A 21,939-nucleotide genomic window follows, 5' to 3' on the forward strand; every position below is an offset into this window, starting at 1 on the left:
CTACCATTAGTGATGGGGGGGGGGGGGGGAATCACTAGTTACATATCTCAATATTATTGTGGACGATATTATACTGATTCCTTAACTCCAAGTATCAATTTGTATATATATCTTTTTGTGTTTTTGCTAGCTAGCGTTAGTGTCTGAACAGGTCGCCTGCTAACACATGAAATTAGTGGAACATTTGATGAGAAATGAACACCATAGAACAGTGAGTATTGTACAAACCAATTGGTTGATTAAACTGTCAATCAACTATGCATAGAATCCCTGATACAACTATTAGTTGTTTACACAGGATATGAAGAGGAGAGGAAAGGGGGTCAAAGAGATGTTGAGTGAGATGTTTTTTTCCCTGTCAATTTCCCCTGTGCTATGGATTCAGACCAAGAAGTGTTGTGTTTCAATCGACTATGTCCCCCGGAGGAGATTTTTATATTAGAATTACTATTAACTTCAGTAGGGACTCTAGGGAGTGTTTTGTTGTGGTTTTACCTTCTTGAATACAATTACCTACCATGAGGTTGTGTCCCTACTGTACATGCCAAGGGCTGCTCCACACGTATCCAATGTTATAGAGAATGTCCTCTTTGACCCCTGGGTTACTAGGCCAATCTCCAATACCAGTTTGCAATAACTCCCTTCTGGCTCAGCAGCAACAGGGGTTCCAGACTGCTCTCCATTTGGGCGAGCAGTACTCCACCATAAAAACTGTTGTACTGTATGCTGAGTAAGATCTGTGTTCAATTTGGACTGCTCTACCTATTTTGTGCCCTGGTTGTGTTGGTTAATGGAAATATCTAATGTATAAAAAAAATCTTGGATCTACCAAATCCAGTTTGAGAATTTAGGTAACCCCACCACGGCCACAAAATGTACATATAATGACTGAGTGCTTCTGTTATGTTGTATATGGATTCTAAACACTCAAGCTTTGTTGGAAAAGTATTTATACACTCGAAATGCATTCAACAGCCTAAATACAACTTGATCCCAAATGTTGCAAAAATAAAATTGGGACTGTGTAGCTTTTTTTAGGATGTTGGTTTTTGTTTAAAAGGTGTGAACACAACCTTATCCTTCTCTCTCCGCCACTAAAATGTACCACTTGTCCTCAATTACCCTGAATTAAATGTGCCCCCCTTAAACAAAGACACCAATGCAGATGAGACAGACATTCTCCCAAATTCATTCACTCAACCCATTAATTGCGCCGACCAAGTTGCTTTCAATGATAACCAGGCTTTAGCCATGGTTCGATTTCTAACCAGTGCATAATGTCACAAGTCACACGTTCATACTGTACTTTTATTCAGATGAATGGAGGAATGTGGACATACAGTATATGGAGATGTCGATCACTGATACAAGGTGCTTTCTCGATGTGTGCATGTGTGTGTGTGTGAGGACATGCATGCATGTGTACGTGTGCGTGCGTGTGTGTTGCCGTTGTGTATGTACAATTCGGTGCCAAGTTTGTGCTGCGATTACATTGTAAAACATAGGCTTTTTAAGTGTCTGTGTTTGTGCGGGTACAGTATGTGTTGTCAGAATCTCTTTGTCTGCACTGTGTGGACTTGCTTCGATGCATTGCGTACACTCAGGGCATTTTCTATTTACACAAATCCACTGTAACAGGGTCTGTTGTATCGAACCCAATCTTTCAAATACCTCGAGCGTTTGCTCTAGTCTGCCTGGAATGCCAGATGGGAGGGGTATGCAGTTTAGGGACTATTTTATTGGTACATTAAGCCAGGCAAGCTTAATCAAGCACCGATAAAGTATTTGAAATGAATTAAAATAGTATTTGAACCCAGGTGTGCGGTGTGTGTGGTGTGTAGTCTTCATGCACTTCATAGGCCTATACTTACAACGGAACTGTGTGTAGAGCAATGGCTGCAGGCTCAGACAGATGGCTCTTGCAGCAGGGAGGGACCCGCTTCTTAACCGATGTCCCAGCATTCCCGGAGGCTAGCGTCCCAATGTGCACCTGTCTATTCGGAAGTGGCGGTGTGAATTCCACTCTACCCAGCCAGCATTGCTTTGCACCTTATCAGAAATGTCAAGGAACATATGGAGAAAAACCCTGTCCTCGTGTAGGCAGAGGTATTTTTAGAGCACCACCTAAGTGCTTTTATCATTGTTTTCCTATGTTGTCCCCTGGGCGAATTCGTGTTCTGTATTTGTTTTGCACACGTTTATTTGACTCTGCCTGTGTCCCCCTACATTGTATGTCTTCTATTTCTCCTCCTTTTGTATATCTCTGTCCTTCCACCTTTCCCGTTATATATATATTTTCGTTATTTAAAATGTAACCTTTTATTTAACTAGGCAAGTCAGTTAAGAAAAATATATTATTTAAAATGACGGCCTACACCGGCCAATCGTGCGCCGCCCCTATGGGACTCCGAAACACGGCCGGTTGTGATACAGCCTGGATTCAAACCTTAGACTGCTGTGCCACTCGGGAGTCCAATCCCCCAAATTTTGCTTTCTCACTTTTTAATTAAATTCAATAAAGCAACAAATACTAGCTATATGCCAAAGCAGAAGAGTTGATGATCTACAACAGTTTTCTGTTTTCCAAACCTCTACTCAAGTACCCCTTGCCAGTTTCATTTATTTTATGTATTCCAGTGCTAGCACACCTGAGCGGGTACCCAAGGAAAGGTTTGCAAAACATTGTTGTGGATCAGGCTCCTCTGCTTTGGCAATATGAGAAATTCCACTAACGGAATTGCGCTGAGAATCAGATTTCTCTTTTAAAATGTACGACAAACAAAAACTATTGATTTCAAAGTTTAACAAACCATACAACTCGATGCACATGGACTACTTATCACTATTTACACTTAACATTTGACAAAAACACATTTACTGGAAGATCTGTGCAGATGCAAAGTTTCCAAACAGAATTTCGGTAAAATCGCCCTTTGTTTTTTTGTGACCACGTTTCCCAAAAACTTTGCTAAATATCTGCTCTCAATTAAAGATTCAAAGATGTCTGCAGAAGGAATGGGGTGGCAGCTAAGACGACACCTTGCCTTTGAAAAAATATATTTTGATTATTGAACTAAAGAAAGTGACGTGGATTTACACCCGGTAACATAATTGCGGTAACGGAATTTCATCATGGGTCCCTGATCTGTACGACATAAATGCATAAATATGGATATGAATGTCATTTTCTTCATGGTGATGTATCCTAAATAGGTACACAAAGGTAGAAATATGCAATATCCTTCTTTGAATATTTGGGTATTATTCTACACACTGGCTATTATTTTTATGACCTCCGCCACCAAACAAGACCAGATTTGGTGGGTCTGGACCAACCAAATCTGAACCAATCATATTTGTCTAAGTTTCACAAGTTTTAACTACTTATCAACGTCCATGGACGTCCGCTGTTTGTCGGGGCTCAGTGGGTGAGGATGCTAGTTACGGTCAATACAAAGAGAGGGCTCATGGGTAGGTGTCAGTAAGAGCCGAGAGAGGTGACATTAATTGGAGAGAGGGAGAGAAGGGTTATCCAGACTTTTCACACTCTTGCTTTGACCACCAGACGACAGAAAGAGAAAGACAAGAGTTATCAGCTAAACAGCATGCCGGTGGAAGGGAGGACCGTAGCAGGTGACCCAATTGTGGTTTGTAACTACTATAATTTCCCATTGTAGCCAATTCCGTTTCAGAAATTCTGTTTGAAATTTTTCCGAAATTTCGTTAACCAATTTGGTAACAGAATTTTGAGTTTGAATCACTTAATAATTCATAAACAAAATTGATATCAGTAAAAACACTATAAATAATTGATAGGTCTACCTTTACTTGTTACTTCTATGCACTTTCACTATCCTTCCTCGTCATGAGGGAGAGACATTTGAAAATATCTTAACGATATGTGGGGTTTTGGTAACGGAATTTCAAGGTATAATACAATGTTTCTTAAACTTACAGAAGGCAGAAGAAATTCTCCTGAACTTAATAAAGTGTTGATATTAGTTGTCAGGGATCTTTACTTTAACAGTATTATGTTTTGATGTATTTATAATACCTTGGAAGACTTTTCTGGTTGATGTTTTCTAAGACCCCTTTTCCATCTGTTTAACAAGAAAACTAACATCGCTTATTCAAAAAAAAATTAGGGTGGAAAATGGTTGAAAAATGTATAGCTTAGTTTTCATTTGATGCTCAATTTGACATGGTCCTATGAGCTTTACATGTTGGTGCTCATGGGTCCTTTTACATGGAAATGACCATATACAAAAAAAGCTTTGTTGAATTGAATCTACAAAATGTACAGTGTAATGTTCAATATATACAATGGTCTTTCCCCCTGCTCCAACCTATGTATGTGTATGTGTCTTTCGGGGGGTTTGGGATGAAGTGGAAGTCAAATTTCCATTGGATCTTGTGTAGTCATCTTCATCTTCCTCATCTTCTAGGCCCAGGACAAGAGGAAAGCTCTGGAGGAGACCAAAGCCTACACCACCCAGTCTCTGGCGAGCGTTGCCTACCAGATCAATGCCTTAGCCAACAACGTGCTGCAGCTGCTGGACATCCAGGCCTCGCAGCTGCGCCGGATGGAGTCCTCCATCAACCACATCTCTCAGGTCAGGAGAGATAAACATTAGAGCTGGGCGTTATGGAAATAAATCCATATCGCAACAAATATTCTGAATTTATGCTTAAAGGGACCAACTCAAAACCTTCGTACGTCTACGTATGGGTTGTTTAAGTTGCATCTCTTTATATTCCCAGTATTACTTCATCAAATCTCTAGTAATCGATTCTACACACATACAATTCATCATATTTTCATATCTTCACAGAATCCATATAGAACGTTATAAATTCTTAGGGACTCACTTCAACTAAATCCATTGGCTCAGCAATCTCCGATAAATAGAACAATGTTTATACCATTAATATGCACCGCATGTCACGATCGTGTGGCGGATTGATGGACCAAAACGCAGCTTTTGGAAAGTAAGCCATCTTCTTTTATTTTTAAAAGATGACGAAAATAAACACGACACACTTTAACAAACTATACAAAACAACAAACGACCGTGAAGCTAAATAACGTTGTGCACTACACACACAGGCTACAAACGTTCTGACATAGACAATTACTCACCACCAATGAGAGCCTATGGCTACCCTAAATAAGGCTCCCAATCAGAGACAACCGAAATCAGCTGTCTCTAATTGGGAACTCATTCAGGTAACCATAGACTCTCCTAGATAACTAAACATACATAGACAACGCTAGACATCTGAACTCAACACAAACCCATATACTACACCCAATAACCCCTTTACCATAGAAACACCCAAAACCAACAAACACAAACATTCCCCATGTCACACCCTGACCTAACTAAAATAATAAAGAAAACAAAGAATACTAAGGCCAGGGCGTGACATAACCCCCCCCTTAAGGTGCGAACTCCGGGCGCACCATAAACCAGTCTAGGGGAGGGTCTGGGTGGGCTTCCTTCCACGGTGGCGGCTCCGGCTCTGGTCGTGGTCCCCACGTCACCACAGTCCCTAACCGCCTCCTTAGCTTCCTCCAAAAGACCCCCCTCCACATTAACCACACTGCATTAAGGGGCAGTTCCGGACTAAGGGGCAGTACCAGGGTAAGGGGCAGTACCAGGGTCAGGGGCAGCTCCGAACAAAGGGCCAGTACCAGGGTAAGGGGCAGTACCAGGGTAAGGGGCAGTACCAGGCTGAGGGACTGCAGCTCCGGACTGAGGGACGGCCCATGGCTAGCTGACGGATCTGGCTGCTCATGGCTAGCTGACGGATCTGGCTGCTCATGGCTAGCTGACGGATCTGGCTGCTCATGGCTAGCTGACGGATCTGGCTGCTCATGGCTAGCTGACGGATCTGGCTGCTCATGGCTGGCTGACGGATCTGGCTGCTCATGGCTGGCTGACGGATCTGGCTGCTCATGGCTGGCTGACGGATCTGGCTGCTCATGGCTGGCTGACGGATCTGGCTGCTCATGGCTGGCTGACGGATCTGGCTGCTCATGGCTGGCTGACGGATCTGGCTGCTCATGGCTAGCTGACGGATCTGGCTGCTCATGGCTAGCTGACGGATCTGGCTGCTCATGGCTGGCTGACGGATCTGGCTGCTCATGGCTGGCTGACGGATCTGGCTGCTCATGGCTGGCTGACGGATCTGGCTGCTCATGGCTGGCTGACGGATCTGGCTGCTCATGGCTGGCTGACTGATCTGGCTGATCCTGTCTGGTTGGCGGCTCTGGCAGATCCTGTCTGGTTGGCGGCTCTGGCAGATCCTGTCTGGTTGGCGGCTCTGGCAGATCCTGTCTGGTTGGCGGCTCTGGCGGATCCTGTCTGACGGACGGCTCTAGCGGCTCCTGTCTGGCTGGCGGCTCTAGCGGCTCCTGTCTGGCGGACGGCTCAGTAGGCTCATGGCAGACGGGCGGCTTTGCAGGCTCATGGCAGACGGATGGCTCAGATGGCGCTGGGGAGACGGATGGCTCAGATGGCGCTGGGGAGACGGATGGCTCAGATGGCGCTGGGGAGACGGATGGCTCAGATGGCGCTGGGGAGACGGATGGCTCAGATGGCGCTGGGGAGACGGATGGCTCAGATGGCGCTGGGGAGACGGATGGCTCAGATGGCGCTTGGCAGACGGGCAGTTCAGTCATCGCTGTGCAGACGGCAGACTCCTGCCGGCTGAGGCGCACTGTAGGCCTGGTGCGTGGTGCCGGGACTGGTGGCACCGGACTGGGGACACGCATCTCAGGGCTAGTGCGGGGAGCAGCAACAGGACGCACAGGACTCTGGGGACACACAGGAGGCTTGGTGCGTGGTTTAGGCACTGGTGGTAAAGGGCTGGAGACACGCACCATATAGCTAGTGCGTGGAGGAGGCACTGGTGGTACTGGGTTGGGGCGGGGAGGTGGCGCCGGAAATACCGGACCGTGCAGGCGTACTGGCTCCCTTGAACGCCGAGCCTGCCCAACCCTACCTGGTTGTATGCTCCCCGTCGCCTGACCAGTGCGGGGAGGTGGAATAACCCGCACCGGCCTATGTAGGCGAACCGGGGACACCATGCGTAAGGCTGGTGCCATGTACGCCGGCCCGAGGAGACGCACTGGTGACCAGATGCGTTGGGCCGGCTTCATGACATACGGCTCAACGCTCAGTCTAGCCCGGCCGATACGTGGAGCTGAAATGTACCGAACCGGGCTATGCACGCGTACAGGAGACACCGTGCGCTCTACTGCGTAACACGGTGTCTGCCCGTACTCTCGCTCTCCACGGTAAGTACAGGGAGTAGGCGCAGGTTTCCTACCTGACTTCGCCACACTCCCTTTAAGGCCCCCCCCAAGAAATTTTTGGGTTGTACTCACGGGCTTCCAGCCTTGTCTCCGTGCTGCCTCCTCATATCGCCTCCTCTCGGCTTTAGCTGCCTCCAGCTCTTCACGAGGAAGGCGATATTCTCCCGGTTGTGCCCACGGCCCCTTACCATCCAGTATCTCCTCCCATGTCCACGAATCCTGTGTAGGTGGGTCCTGTTGCCGCTTTCCATGCCCCTTGGTCCTGTAATGGTGAGTAGTTCTGTCACGATCGTGTGGCGGATTGATGGACCAAAACGCAGCTTTTGGAAAGTAAGCCATCTTCTTTTATTTTTAAAAGATGACGAAAATAAACACGACACACTTTAACAAACTATACAAAACAACAAACGACCGTGAAGCTAAATAACGTTGTGCACTACACACACAGGCTACAAACGTTCTGACATAGACAATTACTCACCACCAATGAGAGCCCATGGCTACCCTAAATAAGGCTCCCAATCAGAGACAACCGAAATCAGCTGTCTCTAATTGGGAACTCATTCAGGTAACCATAGACTCTCCTAGATAACTAAACATACATAGACAACGCTAGACATCTGAACTCAACACAAACCCATATACTACACCCAATAACCCCTTTACCATAGAAACACCCAAAACCAACAAACACAAACATTCCCCATGTCACACCCTGACCTAACTAAAATAATAAAGAAAACAAAGAATACTAAGGCCAGGGCGTGACACCGCAGTTTTTTTATTATCCTTTACTAGTTTGACGGTTGTAGCCATCAATTATCCCATTAACACCACCCATATTAGCAAACGTATTTCATTTCAAACTTCACATTTCTCTAGTATAGACTACTTATCGAAATGAACGATATCAGCAAAATGCCTGCGATAAGTGATCGGTGTGGTCAGTGTTGATGATTTCCTTTAATTTCCTTTAACTTTAATATACATACACACATACATGGGCTCAGACACACATCTCATGTGCACACACACACACACACACACACATGGAAGCACATGCACACAAGCATTTCGCTACTCCCGCAATAACATCTGCCAAACACGTGTATGTGACAAATAAAATTTGATTTGACATGACACACACACACACGCATGTGAGCATGCACACAGATGGAAGCACACGACACACACACACCTCTATCAACCACGCCTCACCTGTCCAGACACACACACTTATATACACAGATACACAATCACACAAAAACCTCCACTCTCAGCCCTGGCACTCACACCATTGTGCACACGACCAAAGATACACAACAGCACTCTCTGAATACGCCACACACACTCACAGTAAGTAGAGCGTTCCTTGGGGCCATGAGTCAAGGTGGTTTTATAGGCCTCTTGTTCATTCACCAGCATACAAAATATCTGCTCCATAACCATCTAGCTCAGTGTTTCCCAAACTCAGGCCTGGGGCCCCAAAGGAGTGCACGTTTTGGTTTTTGCCCTAGCGCTACCACAGTTGATTAAAATAATCAAAGCTTGATGATTAGTTGATTATTTGAATTAGCTGTGTAGTGCTAGGGAAAAAACCAAAATGTGCACCCTTTGGGGTCCCCAGGCCCGAGTTTGGGAAACATTGAGATACTAGCTAGTAGTGCTTATTCTCTTCATATAGTCCATTAGGATTGGGCTGGAGTACAAATCTCTTAATACCTGGTGCGTGTGAAACGCCCCGGTTTTAATCACCCCAATCCTTCCTGCATGCTATGTAATTGAGTTGAGAAGTCATAAAAGCCTGTCATAAAAGAGATGGCTATTGATCCTTGGGTAGGTTCTGTGTTTCATCCGTCCTAGTAATGGTACTGTATGGATAAGCACTGAGGTTAAATCTTCTTTGTGGAGAAATTATGAATAAGATAACTCTCTGGTCTTGGAGCTATTGTGTATCATTGCTTTTGTTTCATATTGAAGATATTTCCCAGATCCTGGTTGAAGTGATGTAGTATCCACCTTTAGTAGAGCCTGACCAGTATGGGATTTTTAGGTCCGATACCAATTTTAGGGAAGCAAAAGTCACCGATTATCTGTATATACAGTATCTGATATATTGTTTTTTTGAGGTGGAATGAAAAACAGACTTTTTTACACAAATTGTGCTCCAAGCGATGAACAGATACTCTAAATTATGATTTTTTTTAAACAAAAATATTAAAATGTACATTATTTAAGAACATTTTATTTGTGTTTTACAGGATATCCACCAAAAAGCAACAAGATCCTCTATAAATATGCCTTTAAATACAAAATTTGTTTAGTTTGCATTCTTAGGTACAACTTAAAGATGTGTATCTATAACAGTGGATAAGGAGTATGCAAAAGTTTTTTGTATGCAAAAAAATAAGCATTGAAATGCAGTAACATGCCTTTCGTAATGTCAAACCTAGGTGTAAGCATCAGCATTTGTCTTGAGTAGATTTACTACAGTGTTTATAACATTCGAAGGTCATTAAACAAACACTTTATTGCAACCTGGCAATGAGACTACGTTATGACAAGCACAAGCTAGCTGTTCATTATGACAATGTTTTCTTACAGAAACCATATACATTACACTGTTATTCAATGCAATATGTATTGGCTAATAATTTCAACTGTAATTGGCATGTGCTGATGACTAAACACGTTTATGCGGGCAAATGCTTGCCGCACAGGTTTTAGTCTCATGTCCTAATTCAGATAGCTAGCTAACATTAGCTACTTATCTCATCATGAGTGCAGGCACATGACCTGAATTATAGATCTGCGCTAACGGTCTTGCTTTTTGCAGATTGCATATTTCAGAAAACGAACAAAATAAGCCCACTATCTAACATAATTGGCCCAAACAGTAACAGTTTTCTTTTTGTATCAAGGACGAGTGTTCACTTTAGTGCCAGTCCAGTGTTAGCATATACGTAGCACAGATTGCTATCTAGCTAGCTAAGCTAACAATCTTGCTCTCTAGATAGCTGAGCTAACTACCTTGCTGGCTAGGTAGCCAGCTAACGTTAACTAAGTGAGATGTGATGAGGACAAGGCTGCTTGCTTGGTGAAGTGTACTTTTGATGATATACTTATTCAAATATGTTGGCTGAGGCAAGCTACTACTCTCTCTCACGTTGTGACCTAGGGCTGAAGGATGTTCAATGAGCAGCTGGTAGAGCTCCATCTTCATGAAACCATTGAAAATATAAATAAATTACGTCAAATGAGCAGACGTTCTTTGTTTCTTCTACATATACAGTGCATTCGGAAAGTATTCAGACCCCTTTACTTTTTTCACATTTTGTTACATTACAGCCTTATTCTAAAATGTATTATTATTTTTGTCTCATCAATCTACACACAATACCCCATAATGTTGAAGCGAAAACAGGTTTTTAGAAATTTTAGCAAATGTATATACAGAGGGGAGAAGAAGTATTTGATACACTGCTGATTTCGCAGGTTTTCCTACTTACAAAGCATGTAGAGGTCTTTTTTATCATAGGTACACTTCAACTGTGAGAGACGGAATCTAAAACAAAAATCCAGAAAATTACATTGTATGATTTTTAAGTAATTAATTTGCATTTTATTGCATGACATAAGTATTTGATCACCTACCAACCAGTAAGAATTCTGGCTCTCACAGACCTGTTAGTTTTTCTTTAAGAAGCCCTCCTGTTCTCCACTCATTACCTGTATTAACTGCACCTGTTTGAACTCATTACCTGTATAAAAGACACCTGTCCACACACTCAATCAAACAGACTCCAACCTCTCCACAATGGCCAAGACCAGAGAGCTGTGTAAGGACATCAGGGATAAAATTGTAGACCTGCACAAGGCTGGGATGGGCTACAGGACAATAGGCAAGCAGCTTGGTGAGAAGGCAGCAACTGTTGGCGCAATTATTAGAAAATGGAAGAAGTTCAAGGTGACGGTCAATCACCCTCGGCCTGGGGCTCCATGCAAGATCTCACCTCGTGGGGCATCAATGATCATGAGGAAGGTAAGGGATCAGCCCAGAACTGCACGGCAGGACCTGGTCAATGACCTGAAGAGAGCTGGGACCAGAGTCTCAAAGAAAACCATTAGTAACACACTACGCCGTCATGGATTAAAATCCTGCAGCGCACGCAAGGTCCCCCTGCTCAAGCCAGCGCATGTCCAGGCCCGCCTGAAGTTTGCCAATGACCATCTGGATGATCCAGAGGAGGAATGGGAGAAGGTCATGTGGTCTGATGAGACAAAAATAGAGTTTTTTGGTCTAAACTCCACTTGCTGTGTTTGGAGGAAGAAGAAGGATGAGTACAACTCCATCCCAACCGTGAAGCATGGAGGTGGAAACATCATTCTTTGGGGATGCTTTTCTGCAAAGGGGACAGGACGACTGCACCGTATTGAGGGGAGGATGGATGGGGCCATGTATCGCGAGATCTTGGCCAACAACCTCCTTCCCTCAGTAAGAGCATTGAAGATGTTTTTTTATTATCCTTTACTAGTTTGACGGTTGTAGCCATCAATTATCCCATTAACACCACCCATATTAGCAAACGTATTTCATTTCAAACTTCACATTTCTCTAGTATAGACTACTTATCGAAATGAACGATATCAGCAAAATGCCTGCGATAAGTGATCGGTGTGGTCAGTGTTGATGATTTCCTTTAATTTCCTTTAACTTTAATATACATACACACATACATGGGCTCAGACACACATCTCATGTGCACACACACACACACACACACACATGGAAGCACATGCACACAAGCATTTCGCTACTCCCGCAATAACATCTGCCAAACACGTGTATGTGACAAATAAAATTTGATTTGACATGACACACACACACACGCATGTGAGCATGCACACAGATGGAAGCACACGACACACACACACCTCTATCAACCACGCCTCACCTGTCCAGACACACACACTTATATACACAGATACACAATCACACAAAAACCTCCACTCTCAGCCCTGGCACTCACACCATTGTGCACACGACCAAAGATACACAACAGCACTCTCTGAATACGCCACACACACTCACAGTAAGTAGAGCGTTCCTTGGGGCCATGAGTCAAGGTGGTTTTATAGGCCTCTTGTTCATTCACCAGCATACAAAATATCTGCTCCATAACCATCTAGCTCAGTGTTTCCCAAACTCAGGCCTGGGGCCCCAAAGGAGTGCACGTTTTGGTTTTTGCCCTAGCGCTACCACAGTTGATTAAAATAATCAAAGCTTGATGATTAGTTGATTATTTGAATTAGCTGTGTAGTGCTAGGGAAAAAACCAAAATGTGCACCCTTTGGGGTCCCCAGGCCCGAGTTTGGGAAACATTGAGATACTAGCTAGTAGTGCTTATTCTCTTCATATAGTCCATTAGGATTGGGCTGGAGTACAAATCTCTTAATACCTGGTGCGTGTGAAACGCCCCGGTTTTAATCACCCCAATCCTTCCTGCATGCTATGTAATTGAGTTGAGAAGTCATAAAAGCCTGTCATAAAAGAGATGGCTATTGATCCTTGGGTAGGTTCTGTGTTTCATCCGTCCTAGTAATGGTACTGTATGGATAAGCACTGAGGTTAAATCTTCTTTGTGGAGAAATTATGAATAAGATAACTCTCTGGTCTTGGAGCTATTGTGTATCATTGCTTTTGTTTCATATTGAAGATATTTCCCAGATCCTGGTTGAAGTGATGTAGTATCCACCTTTAGTAGAGCCTGACCAGTATGGGATTTTTAGGTCCGATACCAATTTTAGGGAAGCAAAAGTCACCGATTATCTGTATATACAGTATCTGATATATTGTTTTTTTGAGGTGGAATGAAAAACAGACTTTTTTACACAAATTGTGCTCCAAGCGATGAACAGATACTCTAAATTATGATTTTTTTTAAACAAAAATATTAAAATGTACATTATTTAAGAACATTTTATTTGTGTTTTACAGGATATCCACCAAAAAGCAACAAGATCCTCTATAAATATGCCTTTAAATACAAAATTTGTTTAGTTTGCATTCTTAGGTACAACTTAAAGATGTGTATCTATAACAGTGGATAAGGAGTATGCAAAAGTTTTTTGTATGCAAAAAAATAAGCATTGAAATGCAGTAACATGCCTTTCGTAATGTCAAACCTAGGTGTAAGCATCAGCATTTGTCTTGAGTAGATTTACTACAGTGTTTATAACATTCGAAGGTCATTAAACAAACACTTTATTGCAACCTGGCAATGAGACTACGTTATGACAAGCACAAGCTAGCTGTTCATTATGACAATGTTTTCTTACAGAAACCATATACATTACACTGTTATTCAATGCAATATGTATTGGCTAATAATTTCAACTGTAATTGGCATGTGCTGATGACTAAACACGTTTATGCGGGCAAATGCTTGCCGCACAGGTTTTAGTCTCATGTCCTAATTCAGATAGCTAGCTAACATTAGCTACTTATCTCATCATGAGTGCAGGCACATGACCTGAATTATAGATCTGCGCTAACGGTCTTGCTTTTTGCAGATTGCATATTTCAGAAAACGAACAAAATAAGCCCACTATCTAACATAATTGGCCCAAACAGTAACAGTTTTCTTTTTGTATCAAGGACGAGTGTTCACTTTAGTGCCAGTCCAGTGTTAGCATATACGTAGCACAGATTGCTATCTAGCTAGCTAAGCTAACAATCTTGCTCTCTAGATAGCTGAGCTAACTACCTTGCTGGCTAGGTAGCCAGCTAACGTTAACTAAGTGAGATGTGATGAGGACAAGGCTGCTTGCTTGGTGAAGTGTACTTTTGATGATATACTTATTCAAATATGTTGGCTGAGGCAAGCTACTACTCTCTCTCACGTTGTGACCTAGGGCTGAAGGATGTTCAATGAGCAGCTGGTAGAGCTCCATCTTCATGAAACCATTGAAAATATAAATAAATTACGTCAAATGAGCAGACGTTCTTTGTTTCTTCTACATATACAGTGCATTCGGAAAGTATTCAGACCCCTTTACTTTTTTCACATTTTGTTACATTACAGCCTTATTCTAAAATGTATTATTATTTTTGTCTCATCAATCTACACACAATACCCCATAATGTTGAAGCGAAAACAGGTTTTTAGAAATTTTAGCAAATGTATATACAGAGGGGAGAAGAAGTATTTGATACACTGCTGATTTCGCAGGTTTTCCTACTTACAAAGCATGTAGAGGTCTTTTTTATCATAGGTACACTTCAACTGTGAGAGACGGAATCTAAAACAAAAATCCAGAAAATTACATTGTATGATTTTTAAGTAATTAATTTGCATTTTATTGCATGACATAAGTATTTGATCACCTACCAACCAGTAAGAATTCTGGCTCTCACAGACCTGTTAGTTTTTCTTTAAGAAGCCCTCCTGTTCTCCACTCATTACCTGTATTAACTGCACCTGTTTGAACTCATTACCTGTATAAAAGACACCTGTCCACACACTCAATCAAACAGACTCCAACCTCTCCACAATGGCCAAGACCAGAGAGCTGTGTAAGGACATCAGGGATAAAATTGTAGACCTGCACAAGGCTGGGATGGGCTACAGGACAATAGGCAAGCAGCTTGGTGAGAAGGCAGCAACTGTTGGCGCAATTATTAGAAAATGGAAGAAGTTCAAGGTGACGGTCAATCACCCTCGGCCTGGGGCTCCATGCAAGATCTCACCTCGTGGGGCATCAATGATCATGAGGAAGGTAAGGGATCAGCCCAGAACTGCACGGCAGGACCTGGTCAATGACCTGAAGAGAGCTGGGACCAGAGTCTCAAAGAAAACCATTAGTAACACACTACGCCGTCATGGATTAAAATCCTGCAGCGCACGCAAGGTCCCCCTGCTCAAGCCAGCGCATGTCCAGGCCCGCCTGAAGTTTGCCAATGACCATCTGGATGATCCAGAGGAGGAATGGGAGAAGGTCATGTGGTCTGATGAGACAAAAATAGAGTTTTTTGGTCTAAACTCCACTTGCTGTGTTTGGAGGAAGAAGAAGGATGAGTACAACTCCATCCCAACCGTGAAGCATGGAGGTGGAAACATCATTCTTTGGGGATGCTTTTCTGCAAAGGGGACAGGACGACTGCACCGTATTGAGGGGAGGATGGATGGGGCCATGTATCGCGAGATCTTGGCCAACAACCTCCTTCCCTCAGTAAGAGCATTGAAGATGGGTCGTGGCTGGGTCTTCCAGCATGACAATGACCCGAAACACACAGCCAGGGAGTGGCTCCGTAAGAAGCATCTCCAGGTCCTGGAGTGGCCTAGCCAGTCTCCAGACCTGAACCCAATAGAAAATCTTTGGAGGGAGCTGAAAGTCCGTATTGCCCAGCGACAGCCCCGAAACCTGAAGGATCTGGAGAAGATCTGTATGGAGGAGTGGGCCAAAATCCCTGCTGCAGTGTGTGCAAACCTGGTCAAGAACTACAGGAAACGTATGATCTCTGTAATTGCAAACAAAGGTTTCTGTACCAAATATTAAGTTCTGCTTCTCTGATGTATCAAATACTTATGTCATGCAATAAAATGCAAATTAATTACTTAAAAATAATACAATGTGATTTTCTGGATTTTTTAGATTCCGTCTCTCACAGTTGAAGTGTACCTATGCTAAAAATTACAGACCTCTACATGCTTTGTAAGTAGGAAAACCTGCAAAATCGGCAGTGTATCAAATACTTGTTCTCCCCGCTGTAGATGTAGAATGGCGTGACTAAGATCTCCTGCGCAAGAACATCAAAATGAATGACAGATTTCTTGAATTGTTTTCGATGAATTCTGACTATTTTGAGGAAGTGTGTACTGGCTACCGCGTCTTTAAAATGGATAAACGACTATTGCTGCTTTTTTTGGTTTTCCATGCGAAGGTCTTTTATGGGAGTAGGAAAGCATACTTGTTCGGATCGACTAGTCAACTGAACTGAAGCATGCTGATGCCTTTAGAGCAAGAGGTGAGATGAGTTGACAATCCAGGTGTTTTACAGTCTGGCTGGGACTATTAGAGCATACTAACCAATGAGGCTTTCCAGGGATTGGGATTTCCAATCCTAGCTTTGAGGGGGTTAGGGTGCAAAACGTCATAGGACACTTGGTGAGAGATGAATTCCTCTAGCAAAAATTCCTATGAACAGTTTATAGCGAAATCCCCCCCAGAGTCTTGACCAAGCGGACCAGTCTTGACCAACTAAACGGTCTGCGTTGGGGCAGCGTTGCCCATCTCTCAACTGTCATTCCAGGAATCCTTCTGTTAACAGTTGAGCATCAGATGACTTGAGACTGGTTTTTACTCATGAACATATGAAAAGTTCATATCTAACTATTCGTAACTGAATTATCTAATGTACAAGGACAATTCAGTTAAATACGGTCTACATTAGGGCTATTATAAAAACAATTTAAGTCACCATTTGTTTTTTTTGTCTTTTTTTGTCATGGTTTAGTTAGGCCACCTGCTTTAACAACAGTACATAATCATGAAGGACAATGTTTTCAATCAAAAGGACAGATTATTGTTATCTCTTGAAATGAACCTTTTTCTCTTGGAGAAAGAAATATCTTGAAAAAATGGTCAATGCTGATGTACATTTCAAAGACATTCCAAGTTTCACATGCTATTGTTGGGTAAAAAAAAAGGTATTTTCTCTACTGTTGGGAAAATGTTCTGTCAGAATTACGTGAGACTTGCACATAAAGAAATTAGGAGTTGTGGCATTAACCACCGATGGTTTCGGTGACCACCCGTACGTAAAAGGTATGCACGCATGACTGTTAGTCGCTTTGTATAAAAGTGTCTGCTAAATGGCATATGTTATACTATTAGTATTATTGTTATTGATTCAGCAGATCTTATCTGTTTGTGGTAGGCAATCATATGAAGATCCAATCTACAGAGAATGTGGTGCACCTCTTTGACGTCGACCTGAACAGTAACAGAGGAACCAACACATTTCTAACCACATAGCTAAACCTTTCATTCTCTCTTTCTTCTTTTCTTTCCTGCCCTCTCATTCTCATTTTGTTTGTGATTTTTTGTTGTTGCTCTCTTTCTGTATGAACTGTTTGAGAGCCCCTTATCTCTGATACAGACAGGAAATGGGCATGAAGGGTTTGGTGCTGGTTCCAAGCTGAAGCTGGGCGTGATCATGTTGTTTCCTCTCCAAAAAGAAGTTACAACCTTGTTTTCTATTTTTATCACACAGCACATAAAATGTGTAGCATTGAACGCAGAGAGGTTTGTGTGGCTGCAGCTCAGGGACTTCTTTAAGGTCGTTCCAGAGGGTCAAATGAACTACCTGTCTATTAAATATTCCCTTTCTCTCACTTGTTCTCCATCTCTAGCTCCTACAACAATGGAATCCTTAAAGAGTAGTTAACGCAGTTGGATGAACAGTGGCTGAAGTGTGACCTCATTGCTTAGACACACACACACACACACACACACACACACACACACACACACACACACACACACACACACACACACACACACAGTCTTGTACAGCTAACCTTGTGGGGACACACAATTCAGTCCCATTCAAAATCCTATTTTCCCTAAACCCTAAACCTAACCCTAACACTAATTCTAACCTTAACCCTAAACCCTCTAGAAATAGCATTTGACCTTGTAACAAAATGTCTGGTCCCTACAAGAGTAGTTAAACACCCACCCACCCACCCCCACACACACACACACACACACACACACACACACACACACACACACACACACACACACACACACACTATCCAACCCCCCCTTCCCTCTCACACACACACATCATCTCTCTCTTACTGACTGAAGTGTGACCTAAATGCCCAGAGACATACACATCCCACCCACCCTCATTCCTTCATCTATCGCTCATAAGAATCAACCCTCTGAGGCTCTAGCAGGAGACAGGCAACCTGCTGCGAGATCATATCATTTATGACTGTAATTTAAAAGGATTATGGGAGTCACTCGCAGTTTCAACTGACCCAGATGGGAGTTGTCTTTTGAATGGTCTCCAAGGTAAAGGCAGTGTTCTTTGGTCGTGTTCATTAGGGCACACAGTAGGAAAACGTTTTGCAACAAAACACGACACGTCCAGTGGAGTTATTGGACATGTCCAGGCTGTCCCTCCCTGTTTCAACCCTTAAGGGTTGTTGTCGTCCATCAATATGAATAGTTTATACGCTTTCTTAATGCTGCCGTAAAAATGACTTAATGGAGGTGTTAAACAGTCATAGTAAAATGTAATGATCTAAGACTGTAGTAGAAATCTATGACAGACACGCCAAACATATGACAGTGTAAAGCCACTGTAATTACATTTAGCAGAGCACTCCTTCCTCTTCCTTGCTTCTAATCCTCTCTCTTTCTCTCTCTCTCTCTCTCTCTCTCTCTCTCTCTCTCTCTCCATCCCTCCATTCAGACAGTGGACATCCACAAGGAGAAGGTGGCTCGGCGAGAGATCGGCATCCTGACCACCAACAAGAACACGTCGCGCACGCACAAGATCATCGCCCCAGGCAACATGGAGCGGCCAGTCCGGTACATCAGGAAGCCCATAGACTACACGCTGCTGGACGATGTGGGCCACGGTGTCAAAGTAAGAGTCCCCTATATTTCAAAGAAAAAGCCACGGTGTCAAAGTAAGAGCCCCCCCTTCTTAAAGTAAAAGCAACAGACTGGAGTCGCGTCAGCCTCAGTGCCTCATACTGACATTTTCAGAAAAAAACACTACTCTATATGTAATACTGCATTGAGGTCTCCAGTATACATGCTGGTTTCGGCTTACATCCTTCATAGCAATTGATCAACTGGAGTCAATAATTAGTTCGTCATCATTCCCTCAGGTGTGTACTAGTCCTTGTATGAATCCATTTTCCTGGGAGGCAAACACACAATTAGCACCAGATTCACGCCTGGAACAGTCATGTAAGTGGTCTGTCGAGCCATTTTATTACCGTTTAATTACCTCCACTTAATTAAATCATGCTAATCAATAAACTGCCCTTTTAGTTAATGAAGTGCAGTAGGGCGTGTGAAGATTTAACATAACACTGTAGCTGTCAGTGTAGTGGGCGAAGCCGTCAGTGGTTACAAACTTGGCTCCTCTACCCTCTGTCTGTGTCCAAGAACACTAGGAGGTTACTGGCTGGGAAGTCTGACGCCATCATATCCCCCGTGAATTGTGGGAAAATAATCTTTCAGCTATCTTCCGGTTCCGTCTTCATTTTTTATTCTCCCTCCCTTGGATCTCTCTCTCTCTCTCTCTCTCTCTCTCTCTCTCTCTCTCTCTCGATAGTCCTTTATTTGCCATGGTGTGCTATGCATGAATGAATCACTAAATTACTCTTGCTGTGACTGTGTCTTATGTTAGATAATGAGTTTGTTTGTTGATATTCTTCTAACATCCGCTGCAAAGCAATTCTAACTAAAAGAGGCCCTATTCACAGATTTGTCTTAGTCTCATGATACAAATGGATTTGAGAATTTGCAGCAGTAGAAAATTAGCGAATGGATACATGCATATCGTATGTAATATGTCTGTCCACTATATTGGTGTTTCCTATAGTGACCAAATTTACAATATGACTTCTCGGTCTACACTTTGGTACTGTAGCGTTAACGTATTCCAGCTACTCAAGAACAGGTCAACATCATTTTAGTCATGACCCCCGATGACATCATATGGGGCATTTGTCTTCTGACCTTTTCTTCTAATCTTTTTGACTACAAAACGCACAAAAGTTTCACAATTTTCACGTATGTAGGAACTAGTATGTCCCCAAAGATAATCGATGTTAAAAAGTGGTGAAGTGCACCTTTAAGATAGGTTTCCTGTGTCTGGTACAGAAAGCTGTCAGATTCATGCTTCTCAGGACTCAGTAGTGCAATGTACTGAATCTGGTGCACCTCCATTTTGATTCCTCGGGTTTCACTGTGTCTGCTTCATGGTTGTCAGACAGTCAGACAGAGAGGGAGCCCTCTCAGATTTCCCCTTTCTCCACCGAAACATACGTGTGTTATAATAATTCAGAGCCATTGATATCAGCCCAGTGCCACACCTGTGTGTGTGTGTGTGTGTGTGTGTGTGTGTGTGTGTGTGTGTGTGTGTGTGTGTGTGTGTGTGTGTGTGTGTGTGTGTGTGTGTGTGTGTGTGTGTGTGTGTGTGTGTGTGTGTGTGTGTGTGTGTGTGTGTGTGTGTGTGTGTTGATGCTAATACCAGTAAACATATACATTTTAATGTCGATGAGGCCCGAGTGGTTGGATGTGTGTGTCTTTGGATGTATATTTAAGCAGACTTGTGTAGTATTAGCGCCATGCGTTTTTGTGTGTGTGTTATGTATGGGATTGTGATTTGTGTGTGTGTGGGGGGCTCATGTACTGTATGTATACGTGTGCATGTGCGTGTGAACAGCTCATTAGCCCAGCTCATTCTCACATCCTATTTCCCCTTCGTTGGGGCAGGAGAAGTCCCCGAGGGCTCGCCTTGGACAATGAACACCAAATCACTCTCCTCGCCTCCCGGTTACCGTGGTATCCTCCCAATAGTCATTACTGACAGACAGTTGCCCCTGGAGACGGAGGCGTGTGTCTTCCCCCTACAGACGCATCCATAGTGACAGCCGAGGGAGCTTCGCAAACAATTACGGAATCAGGAGACATTTTAGAGAGACAGGGTAGTTGACTGTCATCAGTTACTGTGAACGCAAGTCACGTGTTAGACCACACTGACTGACTGATTACAACAGCTAGCGTCCAGTAGAACCCAAATCAGGCATTTGACAGACTGAACTGTGAGCTATCTCAATTAGGGTGCAGCTGTCGTTGATAAGGTGCAATATTAGGTGTTGGATAAATAGGATAGGAAGGTCAGAGGTCACAGTTCACTATTCAGGCTAATTCAGGAACGTAATCGTTGAGAACTCAAAGTGTTTTATCCCTGCTACCTCTATCTCTTTTTAAATTATATTTTCACTGTACTCCTAACTAGAATAGTTACAAAATAATACTCTCTAATCCAGTGGATTAGAGGGGACACCACTTGGGGAAATGATATGTTCCCTACTTAACGCTGTGTGTTCACATTCATTCTGTTTTATGTCCCGCAGGCTGTCCCAACACATAATAATGACATGAAACAAGTGTTAGTCATCTTTCTTGTCTTAAGCAATAAGCACAAGAGTTCTTACTATGTCTCCTCCAGTGAGCCCAAGTGTTACTCCTTAGGTCTTACTCCCCTGCTACTCTTAACCAGTGAGCACAGCTGTTATTACTGTAGTTCTCACTCTGTCTCTTCTCTTAACCAATAAGCACACGTGTTAGTTAATCCCTTTGTTCTTACTCACCTGCTACTCTTAACCAATGAGCATGTTGTTTTTTTGTCTCTCTTCTCTTCTTACTGCTTGCACTCAGTGGCTTAAAGCCAAGGTAAGAGCTGTGTTTCTCCCCCTACCCACGATGCTTTGGCCCTCTAAGCCCCCATTATTCTGGGCCGCCTCATTTCGTAACATCAGTATATGTTGTAGGTATATGAAAACTTTATGAGAGAA

At 43.2% G+C, this 21,939-nt stretch overlaps 1 protein-coding gene across 3 annotated transcripts in view; it reads left to right on the top strand.

The window, feature by feature from the left end:
• LOC129814435 (abl interactor 1-like) overlaps window positions 1-21,939 on the top strand; it is a 58,377-nt gene that overhangs the window by 12,041 nt on the left and 24,397 nt on the right. For 2 of the 3 annotated variants that reach the window (XM_055867547.1, XM_055867546.1), the window contains exons 2-4: window positions 4,446-4,613; window positions 18,813-18,989; window positions 21,803-21,817. In XM_055867547.1, coding sequence (XP_055723522.1) covers window positions 4,446-4,613; window positions 18,813-18,989; window positions 21,803-21,817 — 360 coding nt within the window. The remainder of the gene's footprint in view (window positions 1-4,445; window positions 4,614-18,812; window positions 18,990-21,802; window positions 21,818-21,939) is intronic. The other variant, XM_055867545.1, reaches the window with a different exon arrangement.

This window comes from Salvelinus fontinalis, chromosome 17 (genome assembly GCF_029448725.1).
Source record: "Salvelinus fontinalis isolate EN_2023a chromosome 17, ASM2944872v1, whole genome shotgun sequence".
Taxonomy (NCBI): Eukaryota; Metazoa; Chordata; class Actinopteri; order Salmoniformes; family Salmonidae; genus Salvelinus; species Salvelinus fontinalis.